General features: G+C 42.8%; 1 protein-coding gene across 2 annotated transcripts in view; it reads right to left on the reverse strand.

The window, feature by feature from the left end:
- Positions 1 to 1,887: 1,887 nt before the first annotated feature.
- Positions 1,888 to 17,773, reverse strand: part of LOC306775286 (serine/threonine-protein kinase 4-like) — a 23,970-nt gene continuing 8,084 nt past the window's right edge. For both annotated transcript variants that reach the window (XM_079265608.1, XM_079265609.1), the window contains 7 exons: positions 17,658 to 17,773; positions 16,648 to 16,815; positions 15,701 to 15,838; positions 15,370 to 15,495; positions 14,291 to 14,513; positions 4,464 to 4,618; positions 1,888 to 2,881 (listed from right to left, as the gene is read on the reverse strand). The exon at positions 17,658 to 17,773 is cut by the window's right edge and continues 49 nt beyond it. In XM_079265608.1, coding sequence (XP_079121734.1) covers positions 2,723 to 2,881; positions 4,464 to 4,618; positions 14,291 to 14,513; positions 15,370 to 15,495; positions 15,701 to 15,838; positions 16,648 to 16,815; positions 17,658 to 17,773 — 1,085 coding nt within the window. In that variant the 3' untranslated portion in view covers positions 1,888 to 2,722. The remainder of the gene's footprint in view (positions 2,882 to 4,463; positions 4,619 to 14,290; positions 14,514 to 15,369; positions 15,496 to 15,700; positions 15,839 to 16,647; positions 16,816 to 17,657) is intronic.

The raw sequence follows: 17,773 nt of genomic DNA on the forward strand, positions 1-17,773 counted from the left end.
TATTACGTGAACAGATTTAAAACATCTGGAAAAAGACATTTGAGCTGGTGAAGACGAATAAATGAATCTGTTTCAGCAGGATTTAGACATTTGAACTGATCACTCATGAAACTAAAGAAGAAGTAACTAAAACACAAAGTAATCCAGATGTGTTCCGTGTTTTCACTGATGTTTTAATAATTGTTCTCGTCGTACGGGACAAAGAACACAGAAACACTTTGAAGTTGGTGTGAAAAGGCGGATTAAAAATAACAACTGTTTCATTTCCAGTGATCACGACTCTTTCATTTCACTGCCAGAACCCAACATGCATCATATTTCATAACAATCAAGCTACATTATTTTGTAATATTTTCCCTTTTGAACTCCTCTCATCTGAGATCAATGTTCAGAAACATCGACAGTAAAAAAGCTTTTTGTTTTGTTTGTAACAAACAAGAAAACATGAAAAATGAAATTGTGCTCATGAGTTTAAACAGCATCTTGATTTATTGACTCGATAACTGCTAAATATTTAATATAACTTAATAAAAAGCGTCTCGTTTTGTAATCAGAATATACAAATACAGCCGGATGTGCTCATATATTTACAGAAAGAGTCTAACGATCTACGATGACTCAGCACGTTTCTATTTTTACACCCTGAAAAGTTTAACTTCTGAACCTACGTACAAAAATAACCTGTTTCTGTGCTGATGGAGAGGAATAAAGCTTCAGACTGTAGCTGCTTCAGACTGTAGCTGCTTCAGACTGTAGCTGCTTCAGACTGTAGCTGCTTCAGACTGTAGCTGCTTCAGACTGTAGCTGCTTCAGACTGTAGCTGCTTCAGACTGTAGCTGCTTCAGACTGTAGCTGCTTCAGACTGTAGCTGCTTCAGACTGTAGCTGCTTCAGACTGTAGCTGCTTCAGACTGTAGCTGCTTCAGACTGTATCTGCTTCAGACTGTAGCTGCTTCAGACTGTAGCTGCTTCAGACTGTAGCTGCTTCAGACTGTAGCTGCTTCAGACTGTAGCTGCTTCAGACTGTAGCTGCTTCAGACTGTAGCTGCTTCAGACTGTAGCTGCTTCAGACTGTAGCTGCTTCAGACTGTAGCTGCTTCAGACTGTAGCTGCTTCAGACTGTAGCTGCTTCAGACTAGCTGCTTCAGACTGTAGCTGCTTCAGACTGTAGCTGCTTCAGACTGTAGCTGCTTCAGACTAGCTGCTTCAGACTGTAGCTGCTTCAGACTGCAGCTGCTTCAGACTGTAGCTGCTTCAGACTGTATCTGCTTCAGACTGTATCTGCTTCAGACTGTAGCTGCTTCAGACTGTAGCTGCTTCAGACTGTAGCTGCTTCAGACTAGCTGCTTCAGACTGTAGCTGCTTCAGACTGTAGCTGCTTCAGACTGTAGCTGCTTCAGACTAGCTGCTTCAGACTGTAGCTGCTTCAGACTGTAGCTGCTTCAGACTGTATCTGCTTCAGACTGTATCTGCTTCAGACTGTAGCTGCTTCAGACTGTATCTGCTTCAGACTGTAGCTGCTTCAGACTGTAGCTGCTTCAGACTGTATCTGCTTCAGACTGTATCTGCTTCAGACTGTATCTGCTTCAGACTGTAGCTGCTTCAGACTGTAGCTGCTTCAGACTGTAGCTGCTTCAGACTGTAGCTGCTTCAGACTGTAGCTGCTTCAGACTAGCTGCTTCAGACTGTAGCTGCTTCAGACTGTAGCTGCTTCAGACTGTAGCTGCTTCAGACTGTAGCTGCTTCAGACTGTAGCTGCTTCAGACTGTAGCTGCTTCAGACTGTAGCTGCTTCAGACTGTATCTGCTTCAGACTGTAGCTGCTTCAGACTGTAGCTGCTTCAGACTGTAGCTGCTTCAGACTGTAGCTGCTTCAGATTGTAGCTGCTTCAGACTGTAGCTGCTTCAGATTGTAGCTGCTTCAGACTGTATCTGCTTCAGATTGTAGCTGCTGCAGTCTGCAGCATCCTGGCTCTTTTTTTGGAGAGTAATCTCATTCAAACTAATAAATCCACTTTGTTGAATCGATGCCATAAATCTGACAACTCAGTTCTTTTGTTTTTTAGTTTTTTTTAGTTTTTAAAGAATAAAAATAGACGCTGGACTCTAAAATATGAAAATAAAATGAAGAACACTGCAGGTTAAACACAGTCAGGAAATCTGGTCCAACAGTTATTTTGTAAATAAAAATATGATGATTCATGAAAACACTATAGAAACATGTACCGAATAAAGAAATGTAGTTTAGAGAATTATCTCGTTCTAGCCGTTCATCGTGATGGAAAACACCAGTTTGGTTTCTTATTTTTTATCATTCGGGGCAAAAGAGCCCGTCGAACATTTTCAGATTTTATATTTTATGAACTTTTCCAGACGGTTTGTAGACGTTCAGAGTCCAGAGACGAGACTCTGAGTCCAGAGATGAGACTCTGAGTCCAGAGACGAGACACTGAGTCCAGAGACGAGACACTGAGTCCAGAGATGAGAGGAAACACCAGAACCTCAGTAAAGACTGTCAGCAGGTAGAAGGATATCGTACCACGAGATTAAGAGAAACAAGTTGGAGTTGATGAACCATCGCTGTGTTTTAAACAGAAAGTGTAACAAAGAGAAAGAAGCTTGAGTCCAGCTGAGCTGCTGATGGATTTAGAATCAAACCGTTCTTCAGCGGTCTGAACTTCAGAAGTTCTTCTCATGTTCTCTAAACATCTGGCAGAAGAAACATCAGATGTTCTGCTGCCGGCGTTTTTTGGCCTCGATGGCGTCCAGGATGGGCTGCCTCTTGGTCTGGTAGCGCTGCCGGATCTCCTCGATCTCCTGCTCCATCTGAGGGTCCAGAGAGGCCAGACGCAGTCGCAGCTCCTCCACCGACCACGAGTTCACCTGCAAACATCAGCAGCTTCATCTCACCTGGTTCAACGTAACACTCAATCAGTTAAGTTGATCAACTCCATTATTTGAACACAACATTCCTTGTTTCCAGCTTCTCAAGTGTGATATTTTGGTTTTAGAGATGGTCAAACAAAAACAAGCATTTTGAAATTGAAAGAACATTGATAGAGTAAATTATCCACAGATTGCAAAGAAGATGGATGAAACATGTTTTAAATGTGTGCATTGGGTTTATAGGTTGAATGTTCACGTCACTCGTCTCCATCTTTCATCATCTATTGTTTTAAAAAGGTGAAGAATCAACGTCTCTGCTCAGACACTAATGTACATTTGAACATCTATAGCTGAGGATGAAGACCATGTCATGTGATTGAAAGCGTGGTCCTTGTTTAGTCAACTGCTCCCTACAAACCACCATCTTCTTCTCCTGTAACCAATATGTATGTATTATATTCTATAAGATATTACTGTACTAGTACACTGTATATGTTGCTTCAGTCCTCCACAGATCATTAACGAACACTTTGGAAAATCTTTACCCCAAACTACAAATAGCCTGAAGCCTGCCAGCGATGATCAAGGTGTTTGATAAGTGCATCTATTCTATCCGTTGACATTCATTCAACCTGGAGGACTCCCCCCCCCCCCCCCAGCTTCTACCAGCAGCACTTCAGCTATTTATTACCCAGAAATCAATGCAGCTAAAATAACACTGGTGTCCAGTGGAGCGACGACCGTGAAGAGAGGAAAGAGAAAGATCCACAACTGGAGGAGAACCAGAGCCAGAGACCTGGAGACCACATTTATATTTGATATATAGACAGATAGATATGTATACATATACATATATATTTTATACATATACATTTTATACATATACATTTTACACACACACACACACACACACACACACACACACACACACACACACACACACACACACACACACACACACACACACACACACACACACACACACACACACACACACACACACACACACACACACACACAGATATATGTATGTATATATATATATATAGCTCATTATCACTATTAACATATATATATTATATAATATATCGATAATATCAGCTAAACAGAGAGCAGAAACCAACACCTTTAATAATGCCATTCGAATAAAAGGAAGCTTTAAATCTAATGTAACTGTTTCAACAAGTAACGGTGGTGATGACATCACTGCAGGTAACGTTAGTGATGTCATAGTGAGTTTAATCACAAGAACATCAGTGAAACATAATCACAGATCAATGTTTAGATGAGAATGTATTTTAAAGATTTAGGAACTTTTAGTTTTGCTGCTCAAAAAAATATATATTTGTTTACAAACAAGAACAAAAACAAAGTTCATTATTTTAATTAATTGTCATTTTTTCTTACAAAATAATCAAAAGGAAGCAATAAGAGTGTCGAGAGGAGTATTGATAAGAGTACTAGTATCGATAGAATCCTAACGATGACCATCACGACTCGTTTGGGCTTCAGGAGGTTGACTTGCTCATGTTAGCATAGCATGCCGTGGCTAAAGCTAACACACACACAGGTTACTCACCACCTCCAGGTCTCCTTCGCTGGCCAGCCTGCGGTTGTCTGCGTTGTTGTCTCCTCTGTCTCCTCCCTCCTTGTGACTGTTGGCCTCCTTCTCTTTCTGCTCAAAGTACTCGAGGAAGGACGGCTTGTTGGCCGGCTGCATCGTCTCGTCTCTCCCTAACAGACACAAGATCAACATTTACTGACACAGAGTCCTGATGTAAATACTTAATAACTAGGGCTGGAACGGTTCACAAAAGTCACGGTTGGGTTGGGTACCATACAGTGGAGCCACGGTTCGGTACAGTAGAAAACTACAAATGCAGAGAAATGTACTTGAGTTTAAAATATATTTATTCATTACAACTAACATCATGAAGTTATTCTTTGACTTTGAACAATGATGGAACTATACCTGAGTGACTCATCTTCTGGGGTGTCTTCTTAGCAACACATAGACAGACGATGGACAGACGATGGACAGACGATGGACAGACGATGGACAGACGATGGACAGACGATGAACAGACGATGGACAGACGATGGACAGACGATGGACAGACGATGGACAGACGATGGACAGACGATGGACAGACGATGGACAGACGATGGACAGACGATGGACAGACGATGGACAGACGATGGACAGACGATGGACAGACGATGGACAGACGATGGACAGACGATGGACAGACGATGGACAGACGATGGACAGACAATGAACAGACGATGGACAGACGATGGATATAGATGATCACAGAGAACCAAACAAGAGATCCAATGAAATAAAGAATAAAGTGAAGCGCTGCAGGTAGAGTAGGAGGGTAAACAGTGTGTGTGTGTGTGTGTGTAAATGTATACAACCCCAGTGAAGCCACAGTGGATGAATGTGTGGAGTTCTTTAGTCTCCGTGTTTGATTGATGGCTTTAATAAGCTGCTGTGGGGCCACAGAGGATCTCACTGAGTCTACATGCAAACACTTTCTGTTCTGGTCCCTGAAGTTATTATGTAATAAAGATTATTCACATGTACAGAAACATCTTCTCAGCTTTGTTTCATCGTCATAGTACAACAAGATGCAGATTGTAGTTCCACTTTGCTGCTCAACGAAACATAAACTCTATAATATGTGGATGAATTCAGAGGTTCAGGTGAGATAAGAGATCAGAACCAGGAGGTGGTTTACTAGCATTAAACTGGGGGTCGGCCTGATCCACAAGGAATTATTCATCATAAATACATCTGTAGATATCAAGAGATACATACTGTCCCATAACCGTGTAGTGTTAAAGTATTGTATTTCTGAATGTTGTGCCGTTATCTCCGGGTAAAAAGAAAGAAAAAGGGTTGGATTATTAAAAAATGTATTATTGATTTTTTTATCTCTAAGACTAAGTGTTATCTACGGGCAGGCAAGGTGGTGACAAGACGTACTTTAGAGAAACCCAAAATACGTATATTCTTTAAAAGAGAAGAATCAACGCTGCCTCTGGAGCCCTGAGAAGCAGCTAGTTGACCCATCAGCTTTCAATAATAATCATAACAAATTAATGTTCAGGAGAGAGACATAAATGCTGCATAACATTTACATGTAATGACGAGTCCTTATATGTAAATTCATTCCATCTAGTCGGACTAAACGTGACATAAAGTCTCCTCTCGAGGTTTTACACTGATGTGATGACGCCTCCAGTCCACTAGGGGTCACCGGTCTTTTTCCTCCGGTTGCAAATACATGTCTGGTTGTATAGAAATCTATGAGAAAATGACTCTACTTCTCTCTTGATTTATTACCTCAGTAAACATGAGTTTATGTCTCAATCTCTAGTTTCAAGTCTTCTTCAATACAGCATGATGTTCATTTAGTACATTATGGTCCATTTAGAGTCACACAGACCATAAAGCAGGGGATGCTTTAGGGCGGGGCTACACGCTGATTGACAGGTCTCCAACAGACCATAAAGCAGGGGATGCTTTAGGGCGGGGCTACACGCTGATTGACAGGTCTCTAATAGACCATAAAGCAGGGGATGCTTTAGGGCGGGGCTACACGCTGATTGACAGGTCTATAATAGACCATAAAGCAGGGTATGCTTTAGGGGGCGGGGCTACACAGTGATTGACAGGTCTATAATAGACCATAAAGCAGGGTATGCTTTAGGGGGCGGGGCTACACAGTGACTGACAGGTCTATAATAGACCATAAAGCAGGGGATGCTTTAGGGGGCGGGGCTACACAGTGACTGACAGGTCTCTACCAGAGCTCTAAAAGCTCAGCTACTGAACATGGAGGTCTCTTTCTCTGCTGACACGGTTGCTGTTTTGGTTTTGTTTGCTGCAGACATTTTTCACAGTGACATCACTGATAACTGACTTGTCTTTTGAATAGATCTGCCTGATTATGACTCTTTAACTGGTCCGGTCTCCGGTTTCTGTCGCAGCCTCTGGGTCGTGTTTGTAACGGACTTTTCGTGAGGAGCTGGAGAACCAAACCAGACACAAACAGCACGATAACAGGAAGCAAACATCCCATCGCTGTAACAGAATGAATGTTTATTCTCCTCCACGCTGGACGGAGCTCTGAGAAGTCATCGTTGAAGGAAACCAGCTGCAGGTTCTTCCAACATTTTCAGATGAAGAAGAAGCTCTGACTCATAGAGATCCATCATCTCTTTGATTCTGGTATTTGTTTGTATGCGTCTGCGTGTTTACAGTCAGATCTGTGGTGATCAGAATCATAAACGTCTGAATGTCAAACATCTTCAAGAGGAAAACTTGCTGCATTTGTTTTAATCAGGAGAGACGGACACGAGGAGCCGAGCGACGCTTCACAAAGTCACAAAGTTGATTTAAAGTCTGTGTTCTGAGCCCGTTCTTCTGATTTACTCTCATTTAGGGACTTGTCCACATTTCTGGCAGCAGATTGAGAGGAAATGACGAGTCTTTTTTACTGGAAGCAACGTCAACAAAACACACGATTCATTGTAATATTAAAGTGCATCAGCACTCACAATGAGAGGCTGACGGCCCGATGCCAACAACACAAACAATAAATAAAAAGAGTAATAAACCTGTTGGTCGCCCACTGACAAGCCCATTCGTTTCTGACCAATCAGAACGGTTGTCAGTGGACTTGCTTACCTTCCATAGAACAGAATAAAAGGAACTTTCCAGGTTGAAAATGAGAAGATAGAGTTCCCGAAACTAAGACGTCTCAAGTAAACCGGCTGTTTGTATTTATTGATGATTTAACGGCGTGTAGTGATGTTCAACCAGAGAAGCTGCTGGTTAGCTTGAGGCCTCAGTGGGATTAGTAACTTTATTCTGTCGCACAGCCTGTAAACCAGCAACGTGAAAGGTTTCCACAGTTTGAACTGAAAGAGTGGACTCTAGAGAGGACTAAATGAATCTCTAATACGTACCGAGAACAAAGAGCTGAATCCACTACTGTGTACATTGAGAGTGAGTCACTGTACTAGTGAGTAGAACATGTAGACGTTCCCAGCAAAGCATTTAAAGACGAGAGAACATGGTTACGGCTCAGAGATGGAAAAGTACATTCAAAACGTGACGCTTCCATGTAAACACATCTCAGCCTCAGTGGACTCAGAGTCATAAGTGCATCTACGCTTTGTCTTTTGTTTCATGTGTCTGTGTCTGCAGACACATGAAACACTATAAATAGAACATAAACTGAGCTGCTACAAATGTCTGAAGTGAGATTCTAAAACAGCAGCATACTGTAAAAACAGACTCAAAAGAGATTCAAAGACAGCTGCTGTCAAAGTCAGTTTGACATTTATCTGACTCAGCAAAGACACCAGACCTCCGTCAGAGACACGAGACCTCCGTCACAGGCACCGGACCTCCGTCACAGGCACCGGACCTCCGTCACAGGCACCGGACCTCCGTCAGAGACACGAGACCTCCGTCAGAGACACCAGACCTCCGTCACAGGCACCGGACCTCCGTCACAGGCACCGGACCTCCGTCACAGGCACCGGACCTCCGTCACAGGCACGGGACCTCCGTCACAGGCACGGGACCTCCGTCACAGGCACGGGACCTCCGTCACAGGCACGGGACCTCCGTCACAGGCACGGGACCTCCGTCACAGGCACGGGACCTCCGTCACAGGCACCGGACCTCCGTCACAGGCACCGGACCTCCGTCACAGGCACCGGACCTCCGTCACAGGCACCAGACCTCCGTCACAGGCACGAGGCCTCCGTCACAGGCACGAGGCCGCCGTCACAGGCACGAGGCCGCCGTCACAGGCACGAGACCGCCGTCAGAGACACCAGACTGCCGTAAGAGGCACCAGACCTCCGTAAGAGGCACCAGACCTCCGTAAGAGACACGATAACTCAGTCAGAGGCACGAGACCTCCGTCAGAGGCACGAGGCAATCTGAGGAAACTTTACAAATCAGAGGTTTTAAATCCAGCTCCGTGTCAAACCAGACGAGTAGGAAGCCTTCTAGAAGACCTGAGGAGACCAGGTGGACCACCTTCTGCAGGACTGAACAAGAGAATAAACAAGGTGAGGTTCAACATGTAGGAGATGGTTGATGGTTGGAGGCCTTAAACGATATTTAAGTCTACGGTATTGCCGGGTATGTCATGATATGAACCATTTATATCACGAGTAATTATCACGGTTTCACGATTATTAACCAGAATAGTTTGAATAGAGATGAACTAATATATTTATTATTACTATCAACTATTTCCTTTTACTTGAAGTCATCTGTATATTGGAGTGATTTAAATAAAAACACACCATTCAAATGATTAGGAAATAAAAGCTTCTAATTTAATGATAAACAAATCTATAATAATGTTCTTAGAGCTCGTGTTAGAAGTTAAACATCATAATTCATCTCTAATATCTGTTTTATATTCATAAACATCTCCTTCAAATGACTGGATTTATTCAAGTTTATCACGAAAACTACATTTTACAGATGCCATGTGAACACATCATGACAACGTTATAATGTAGCTTCAGCCAGTACTCATGTTCACTGAGCAGAGCCTGAAGGCATCATAATGTAGCTTCAGCCAGTAGTCCTGTTCACTGAGCAGAGCCTGAAGGCATCATAATGTAGCTTCAGCCAGTAGTCCTGTTCACTGAGCAGAGCCTGAAGGCATCATAATGTAACTGAAGTGAACCTCCGTACCAACATTGGTGACTCTTGTGGACACTTTGTAAACATGTTGGATGTATCGATTCCATTGTCTTTGTACTGATTGATGTCATTCTGACTGTTATGCTGCTCCAAAGACATGTTCTACTTCTCTCTACTTCTAGTAGCGATGGTTCTGTTTATATAGCAGGACTTTTATTTTGAAGTTAAACGAACGTAAAATATGACACGAGACAAAAAAACATCGCAAAACCGCCTGACGTTCAGAGGGTTTACGGTAAAAGCTGCTGTGATCTCATAACTCACCAACATAAACCTCAGTGAGAGAAACTCAGAGTCTGATCACGACGAATTAAAAGGCTTTTTATTATTCAGCTCCATTAGTGAGGATCAATATGTGATCAGGATCCTCAAGGACTCTTTAGCATCAGACTGTGGTCATTAGCATGACACACACACACACACACACACACACACACACACACACACACACACACACACACACACACACACACACACACACACACACACACACACACACACACACACACACACACACACACACACACACACACACTAATGTGATTATAAAGTCTGAATGTTCTTGTGTTAATGCTGTTTGAACTGCCAGCAGTGGAGATCCATACTAACTCAATACTAGGACGTCAGACAGGAGACTGTGTGTGTGTGTCAGAGACATTAGTGTGTGTGTGGGTGTGTGTATATGAGACAGTAGTGTGTGTGTTTAATCTTCTTTCTGCTCTTTCCTTTATACATTTTACATTTCTCTCAATATGTTCATTTATGTGAACAAACCTTCTTGCCAGTAAACCTGATCCAGGCTGTGTTAGGGAGGGCAATGCATGCTGGGAAAATGACCCCACTCACCATCCAGAAGCTGCCATCAGCTGAAGCTGCCGGTCTCCATTGGCTCATGAACATAAAGCTCTGTGGATGTTGTGTAGGAGGTTTAATATCGTCACATTAAACTAAACGTCACAGAGGAACAAACATGAACTGAACTCAGCGTGTCGTCGTGTCTCACTGAGGTTGATTCTTTAGTGTACAAACACAAACACATGAAACAGAGTCCAACGCTGACGACTCCCACACTGCAACAAAGAGTCCAGGCCGCTCCACCCATCCCTCCATAAACAACAACAACAACAACAAGGTGAAGGACTCGCTGGTTTAAGTCGGATCCTCAAATACATTTTAAAAGGCATAAAATGAGATTGAGATCTAAACAGCTCTCAACATAACTGTTTTGATGTCCTCTCGTCAAGCTTTCGACAGCACCACAGCACTGAAACTGCTCTTGTTAAGGTTTTCAACGCCATCCACTTAAACATAGACAATGGCAGAAGTTCAGTCTTGGTATTACTGGATCTCAGTGCTGCATTCGACACGGTTGACCATGCCATACTACTAGAAAGACTAAACATCTGGGTGGGACTCTCTGGCACAGCACTTAACTGGTTTGAATCCTACTTGAAGGGCCGAGAATACTTTGTGTCTGTAGCTGATTACACATCAGAGCTGACTAAAATGACATGTGGTGTTCCCCAAGGTTCAACACTGGGGCCTCCTCTGTTCAACATCTACATGCTTCCACTAGCTCAGATTATGGAAAACAACAAAGTGTGTTATCATAATTATGCAGATGACACACAAATCTACATTACTATGTCACCAGGGGACTATAATCCCATAAAAGGGCTGGGTAACTGCATTGAACAAACCAACAACTGGATGTGCCAGAATGTTCTTCAACTAGAAAATGCATTTCCTGCTGAAAATGCGTTGGAATGCTGAAAACTGAAATTAATTGCAAAAACATTGCTGAAAATAGATATCCAATTCAAAAACAATTGGCAAAAGCTTAATAATTCAAAAAGTTTAAAGATTACAAATATGAAAAGTCATATCACACCTCTCCTGAAAGAGCTGAACATTTTGATATTTGAACAGTTTCTGTAGCTTAAAAACTTTCAGTGGTAGTGATATTTGTTGTAGTAGTACTAGAAGTTGTAGTCGTAGTAGAAGTATTATTAGCAGCAGAAGTCTTAGTAGCAGAGTAAGTACTAGTTGTAGCAGTAGTGATATTTGTAGTAGCAGTAGTACTAGAAGTTGTAGTAGAAGTATTAGTAGAAGTATTAGTAATTAGAAGTAGTAGAATCAGTGGTAGTAGTAATAGCTGCAGTAGTGGTCATAGTATTTAATATAACAGTAGTAGTAGTAGAAGTAGGAGTAGTAATGGCAGTATTTGAAGTAGCAGTCGTACTAATAGCTGTAGTAGTATTAGTACTGGTAGTAGCATCAATAGCAGTCGAAGTAGTAGCAGTTGTAGTATAAGTAATAGTAGTAGTAGTAATAGCAGTAGTGGTAGTAATAATATTGATGGTAGCAGTAATAGCAACAGCAAAAGTTGTAGTATAAGTAGTAGTAGTAGTAATACTAGAAATATTAGCAGCAGTAGTAGTAGTTGTCAAAAAAAAAAAATTTAACATTGGTCTCTATGGAGCAGAAAGTTTGAGAGGTTTTCCTCTCAATTAACGGCTTCCGTGTCAAATGTGGAAATCTGTGGGATTCCACAGTCATTTTTCTACGACAAGGACAATATTAGCTACTTCTACATCCAGAAATTATGCATGAAGAGTGAAGATTGTGGACTCAGTGGCAAAACACAAATGTTTTTTTCACAAGAATCTCAAGCTGCTTTTCACTCTAGCGGTGACATCACGCACTCTAAGCTGCGCAATACACACCCATTATAAAGTCAGAAAAGGGCTGAAAAATCATAAAAGTTAAATTGCTGCAGTTCAAAAAGTATAAAAGATATCAAAAAGCTGAATAATGCGGCAATAGCTCAGGATTTTCTCAACAGTTTAAAGTTAAAATTGTGTCTGTAGCTGAAAGTATGAGGAAGTTGAAGGATTTGAAAGTTGAAGAAGTTTAAGAGGATTTGTAAATATTCTCCATAGAGATCCCATTAAAAATAAAAGTTGCAAAAAGCTTAATAATTCAAAAAGTTTAAAGGTCAGAAATATGAAAAGTCATCGACATGAGCTGAAAAAACTGAACATTTTGATAGTTGAACGATTTCTGTAGCTTAAAAAATGTGGAAGGAGTTAAGTAGCAAAAAACGTACGGAAGAAATAGTTGAGTGAAGTTGAATAAAGATTCGACGAACAATAGTTGGAATGCTTAACAGCATTCCAACAATTAAACAAAGATAAAACAGAAGTAATTGTTTTTGGTACCAAGGACGAACAATTGAAAACCACCGCTCAGCTTCAGTCACTGATGTTAAAACCCACAAACAAAGCCAGAAATCTAGGTGTAGTTATGGATTCAGACCTCAACCTGAACAGCCATATCAAGACAATTACAAAATCAGCCTCCTATCACCTGAAGAACATATCAAGGATTAGAGGACTTATGTCTCAACAGGATGTGTAAAACTTGTCCACGCATTTGTCTTCAGCAGACTGGACTACTGTAACGGTGTGTTTACAGGTCTCTGTAAAAAGTCCGTCAGAAAGCTGCAGCTGATTCAGAACGCTGCAGCTCGAGTCCTCACTAAGACCAGGAGCGTGGACCACATCACTCCAGTTCTGATGTCTTTGCACTGGCTTCCTGTCCAACAAAGAAGTGACTTTAAAATGCTGCTGTTGGTTTACAAAGCACTGAATGGTTTAGGGCCAAAATACATCTCTGATCTGCTGCTACCTTATGAACCATCCCGACCCCTCAGGTCGTCTGGGACCGGTCTACTTTCTGTTCCCAGAGTCAGAACTAAACATGGAGAAGCAGCGTTCAGTTGTTCTGCTCCACATATCTGGAACAAAGTCCCAGAAAGCTGCAGGTCTGCTGAGACCCTCTGCTCCTTTAAATCAAGATTGAAGACTTTTCTGTTTGCTGCTGCCTTTAATTGAACCACATTCAAGGATATTAATACATTTCTGCATTTTATTTCTTACACTGCAACCTTCATTCTATTTGTAGCTTTTTATTGTTTTAATCAATGTTCTTAATTGTTTTTAAATCTCCTTTTCTTTTGCCTTATGTTTTGATGCTTTTAATGGTTTTATGTGAAGCACTTTGAATTACCTTGTTGTTGAAATGTGCGATACAAATAAACTGCTTTGCCTTGGTGACGGCGAGCCAGCGGCTCACAGCTAACAGAGCTAACAATGCTAACAGAGCTAACAGTGTTCATCTGAGGGGGAACGGGAGGGTAAGTGCTACGTTTTCATTTAAAAAAAAGTGACAACAGACACAGCTTTGGAAGTCAGCACACACGCACACACACGCACGCACACACACACACACACACACAGTGAGCCTCAGTGAGTGTGACGGTCACACTGCGCCCTCTAGTGGATAAAAAACAAAGTCGAGCTGAGGATCCTGAAGAGGAACCAAACGTTTTAACGTTTTAGACTCTTTGATTTAAGAAGATCGGCCTGAACTCACTGAACCTTTCAATCTGTGCTCAGCAGCTACCGCACAGGTTCAGAAGCAGAACTCTGACACGTTGTCATGTCACACTTTGGCTTTCAAACAACGAGACGTAGATTTATAAATAGTTCCTCATCAGTTGTTCCTCTTACTCTCATCTCAGTAAACTGCTAAACGCTTCCCGGTGGTGATGACGTTTGTGTTCCTCATCTCTACGCAGGACTCACTAATCTTACTTTTCATAGTTCCAGCGTCTTCCTCGTCCTCGTCATCAGAGTTGATGACCATGGTTCCCAGCTGTGACCTCATGGTTCCCGTGTCGTCGTCGTCGTCGTCGTGCGAGATCATCGTCCGAGCCGTCCCGCTGAGGGAACCGGCCAACGAGCCGGTGGCCCGGATGGTTCCAGAGTCTTTGGTTCCTGCTCTCACCATCGTGCCCTGGTCCACCTCGTCTTCATCCTGGAACACAGAAATGACTTTATCACACAGGTGTAAGGTGAGCTGCTGGTGGTCTGAGGTCCAACAACAAACTGTATGATGGGAAGTAATGACGTCATAACACCGACATCAATAACAACTGTTGATGTAGCGAGTTTATAAAGCAATAATAACAATAACAGAAAGCTCAGTGAGACAGTCGATACGATATAAATACAATTAAAAAAAAATAATAATAATAATTTATAAATATATATATATATATATATAAAAATAAAATAAACAGTTAGCCATTAGCGGTGCTGCTAACGTTACTAGCTCTCCTCCTGTTGGTTAGCCATTAGCGGTGCTGCTAACGTTACTAGCTCTCCTCCTGTTGGTTAGCCGCTAGCGGTGCTGCTAACGTTACTAGCTCTCCTCCTGTTGGTTAGCCGCTAGCGGTGCTGCTAACGTTACTAGATCTCCTCCTGTTGGTTAGCCGTTAGCGGTGCTGCTAACGTTACTAGCTCTCCTCCTGTTGGTTAGCCGTTAGCAGTGCTGCTAACGTTACTAGCTCTCCTCCTGTTGGTTAGCCGCTAGCGGTGCTGCTAACGTTACTAGCTCTCCTCCTGTTGGTTAGCCGTTAGCGGTGCTGCTAACGTTACTAGCTCTCCTCCTTTTGATTTAAACACTGACTGGTTGTTTACAATGAAACATGATCAAAGCTCAGCTAACTGCAACTGAATATTGGCCGATATCGATCTTATTATTATTTCTTTTCTGATTCTTACATGTTTTTTTAGTGTAATTGATTTTGTGTGATTGTAAATAGGTTTGTGGAGGTCAAAGGAGATCTAAATGTAGAATGAATCAGCCAGCGGTTACGGTTTAACTTTACCGAGTTGTCTTCGTCTTCCTGCTCTCTTTGCTCCGCCTCCTCTTGTCTCTTCAGTTTGATCTCCATGGCGTCTGTGATCAGAGCTCTGAGGATGGAGCTGGGTTTAGCTGACTTGATGAAGCGATGCTGAAGGAAAGAGAGAGAATATATCAAGCATATCTTGCTGCCCAATATGAATTAACATGCCACAACCTGAGAGACAGTGAGTGACCCACACACACACAGTATATATATATATATATATATATATATATATATATATATTACCTGTAATAACTCTCACCTGTAATAACTCTCACCTGTAATAACTCTCACCTGTAATAACTCTCACCTGTAATAACTGTGTGGCCGTCGCTCTGTTTTCTGGGTTCTTCACCAAACACTGGCTGACAAAGTCTTGGAAGGACAGAGACCACAGATCTGGGGTCCTGAACGTTGGAGGAGGATTGGTGGGAATCATGAAGATGGCCTGGAAGAGGAGACGAGATTCAGGAGAGGAAGGAAGAGGAGACGAGATTCAGGAGAGGAAGGAAGAGGAGACGAGATTCAGGAGAGGAAGGAAGAGGAGACGAGATCCAGGAGAGGAAGGAAGAGGAGACGAGATTCAGGAGAGGAAGGAAGAGGAGACGAGATTCAGGAGAGGAGACGAGATTCAGGAGAGGACGGAAGAGGAGACGAGATTCAGGAGAGGAAGGAAGAGGAGACGAGATTCAGGAGAGGAGACGAGATTCAGGAGAGGACGGAAGAGGAGACGAGATTCAGGAGAGGAGACGAGATTCAGGAGAGGAAGGAAGAGGAGACGAGATTCAGGAGAGGAAGGAAGAGGAGACGAGATCCAGGAGAGGAAGGAAGAGGAGACGAGATTCAGGAGAGGAAGGAAGAGGAGACGAGATCCAGGAGAGGAAGGAAGAGGAGACGAGATTCAGGAGAGGAAGGAAGAGGAGACGAGATTCAGGAGAGGAGACGAGATTCAGGAGAGGACGGAAGAGGAGACGAGATTCAGGAGAGGAGACGAGATTCAGGAGAGGAAGGAAGAGGAGACGAGATTCAGGAGAGGAAGGAAGAGGAGACGAGATCCAGGAGAGGAAGAAGAAGTGCATGCAGAGAGAAACACTCAACAATTCTCTTGATCCAAACGGTTCCTCCTCATAATTCCACGTCAGCTCGTGTCCGTGTGAGAATAACTGAGGCTCACCATCTCTCCACACACACTAATGTGCAGTACTTCCTCTTTACAAAGACTTTAAAACCCAAACAGAAAGTCTTCCTCTCTCTCACCCTCATGGGATGGATGTCGGCGTAGGGCGGCTTCCCCTCGGCCATCTCTATGGCCGTGATCCCCAGAGACCAGATGTCGGCCACACAGTTGTACCCGATCTCCTGAATGACCTCCGGAGCCATCCAGAACGGCGTGCCGATGACCGTGTTCCTCTTCGCCATGGTGTCCTAAAGGGAGAGATGAATGTTGTTCAGACGTAAAAGAGTTCTCCAAGAGCACAAAGACAGGGAGCCTGTTGATCTCAAAGTCACCCGATTCCTGACGATTGTTGTCGCCGCCATGTTGGGTACAGATGTTACACGTGTAGCGACATAATGCGAACGCTCTTCACCAGCATTGCCACTCATTTACTGCAAGGTATGCAGAGTCTCTCAAAGTATTTTCCAGCCACTGAAATCGTCAGAGACTGGCTGACTTTACTCTTCATGTATATATTATATGGACTTGGTACTCTCCTACAGTGTAGCTCATGCATCGGACCGGTGCCTTTAGGATGAGTGCAGTACCACCATGCATCCACCAGAGGGTGCTCAGACCTTCTGCTCACCGAGCAGCAAAGGTAAGATGTTATTTATGTATAGAGTGAAGTTCAGTGGTTCAGTGGGGTTGTCTCGGAGTGATCAGTTGGTATCTGTGGAGTCATATCGTCTGTATATTAAGCATGAACTAGAATAATCGCGAGCACAACTAATCATGCATGTGGTGTTGTTTTTAACGAAGTCAGCATTTAGTTGCTTGGTTGGCGTTCTTTTCAGTAAAAGGTTGTAATCAGGAGCTTTTACCGGAGCTTCTTCCCGTTATCTCCTCACTAAGAGCATCTTCATCTCCACTGATTCAGAGTCAGATCTGTTCAAATCTGAAACACTAACGATCTCACTCGTTAAGATTCCTGCTTCGTTACGTGTGTTGTAAAAGTTACATCTGGTTTTATTAATTCTGTTGACATGCATCTATATTAAACCAAACACACATTCAGTACACATGATGTCATTATTTAATGTGTCCTCACTGTGAGCTGTCCGGCGACTCCGAAGTCGGCCAGCTTGGCCTGACCCTCTGCGTTCAGCAGGATGTTTCCTGCTTTGATGTCTCTGTGGATTTTCCTCATGAAGTGGAGATACTCCA

The sequence above is a fragment of the Melanostigma gelatinosum genome, assembly GCF_949748355.1.
Source record: "Melanostigma gelatinosum genome assembly, chromosome: 3".
Taxonomy (NCBI): Eukaryota; Metazoa; Chordata; class Actinopteri; order Perciformes; family Zoarcidae; genus Melanostigma; species Melanostigma gelatinosum.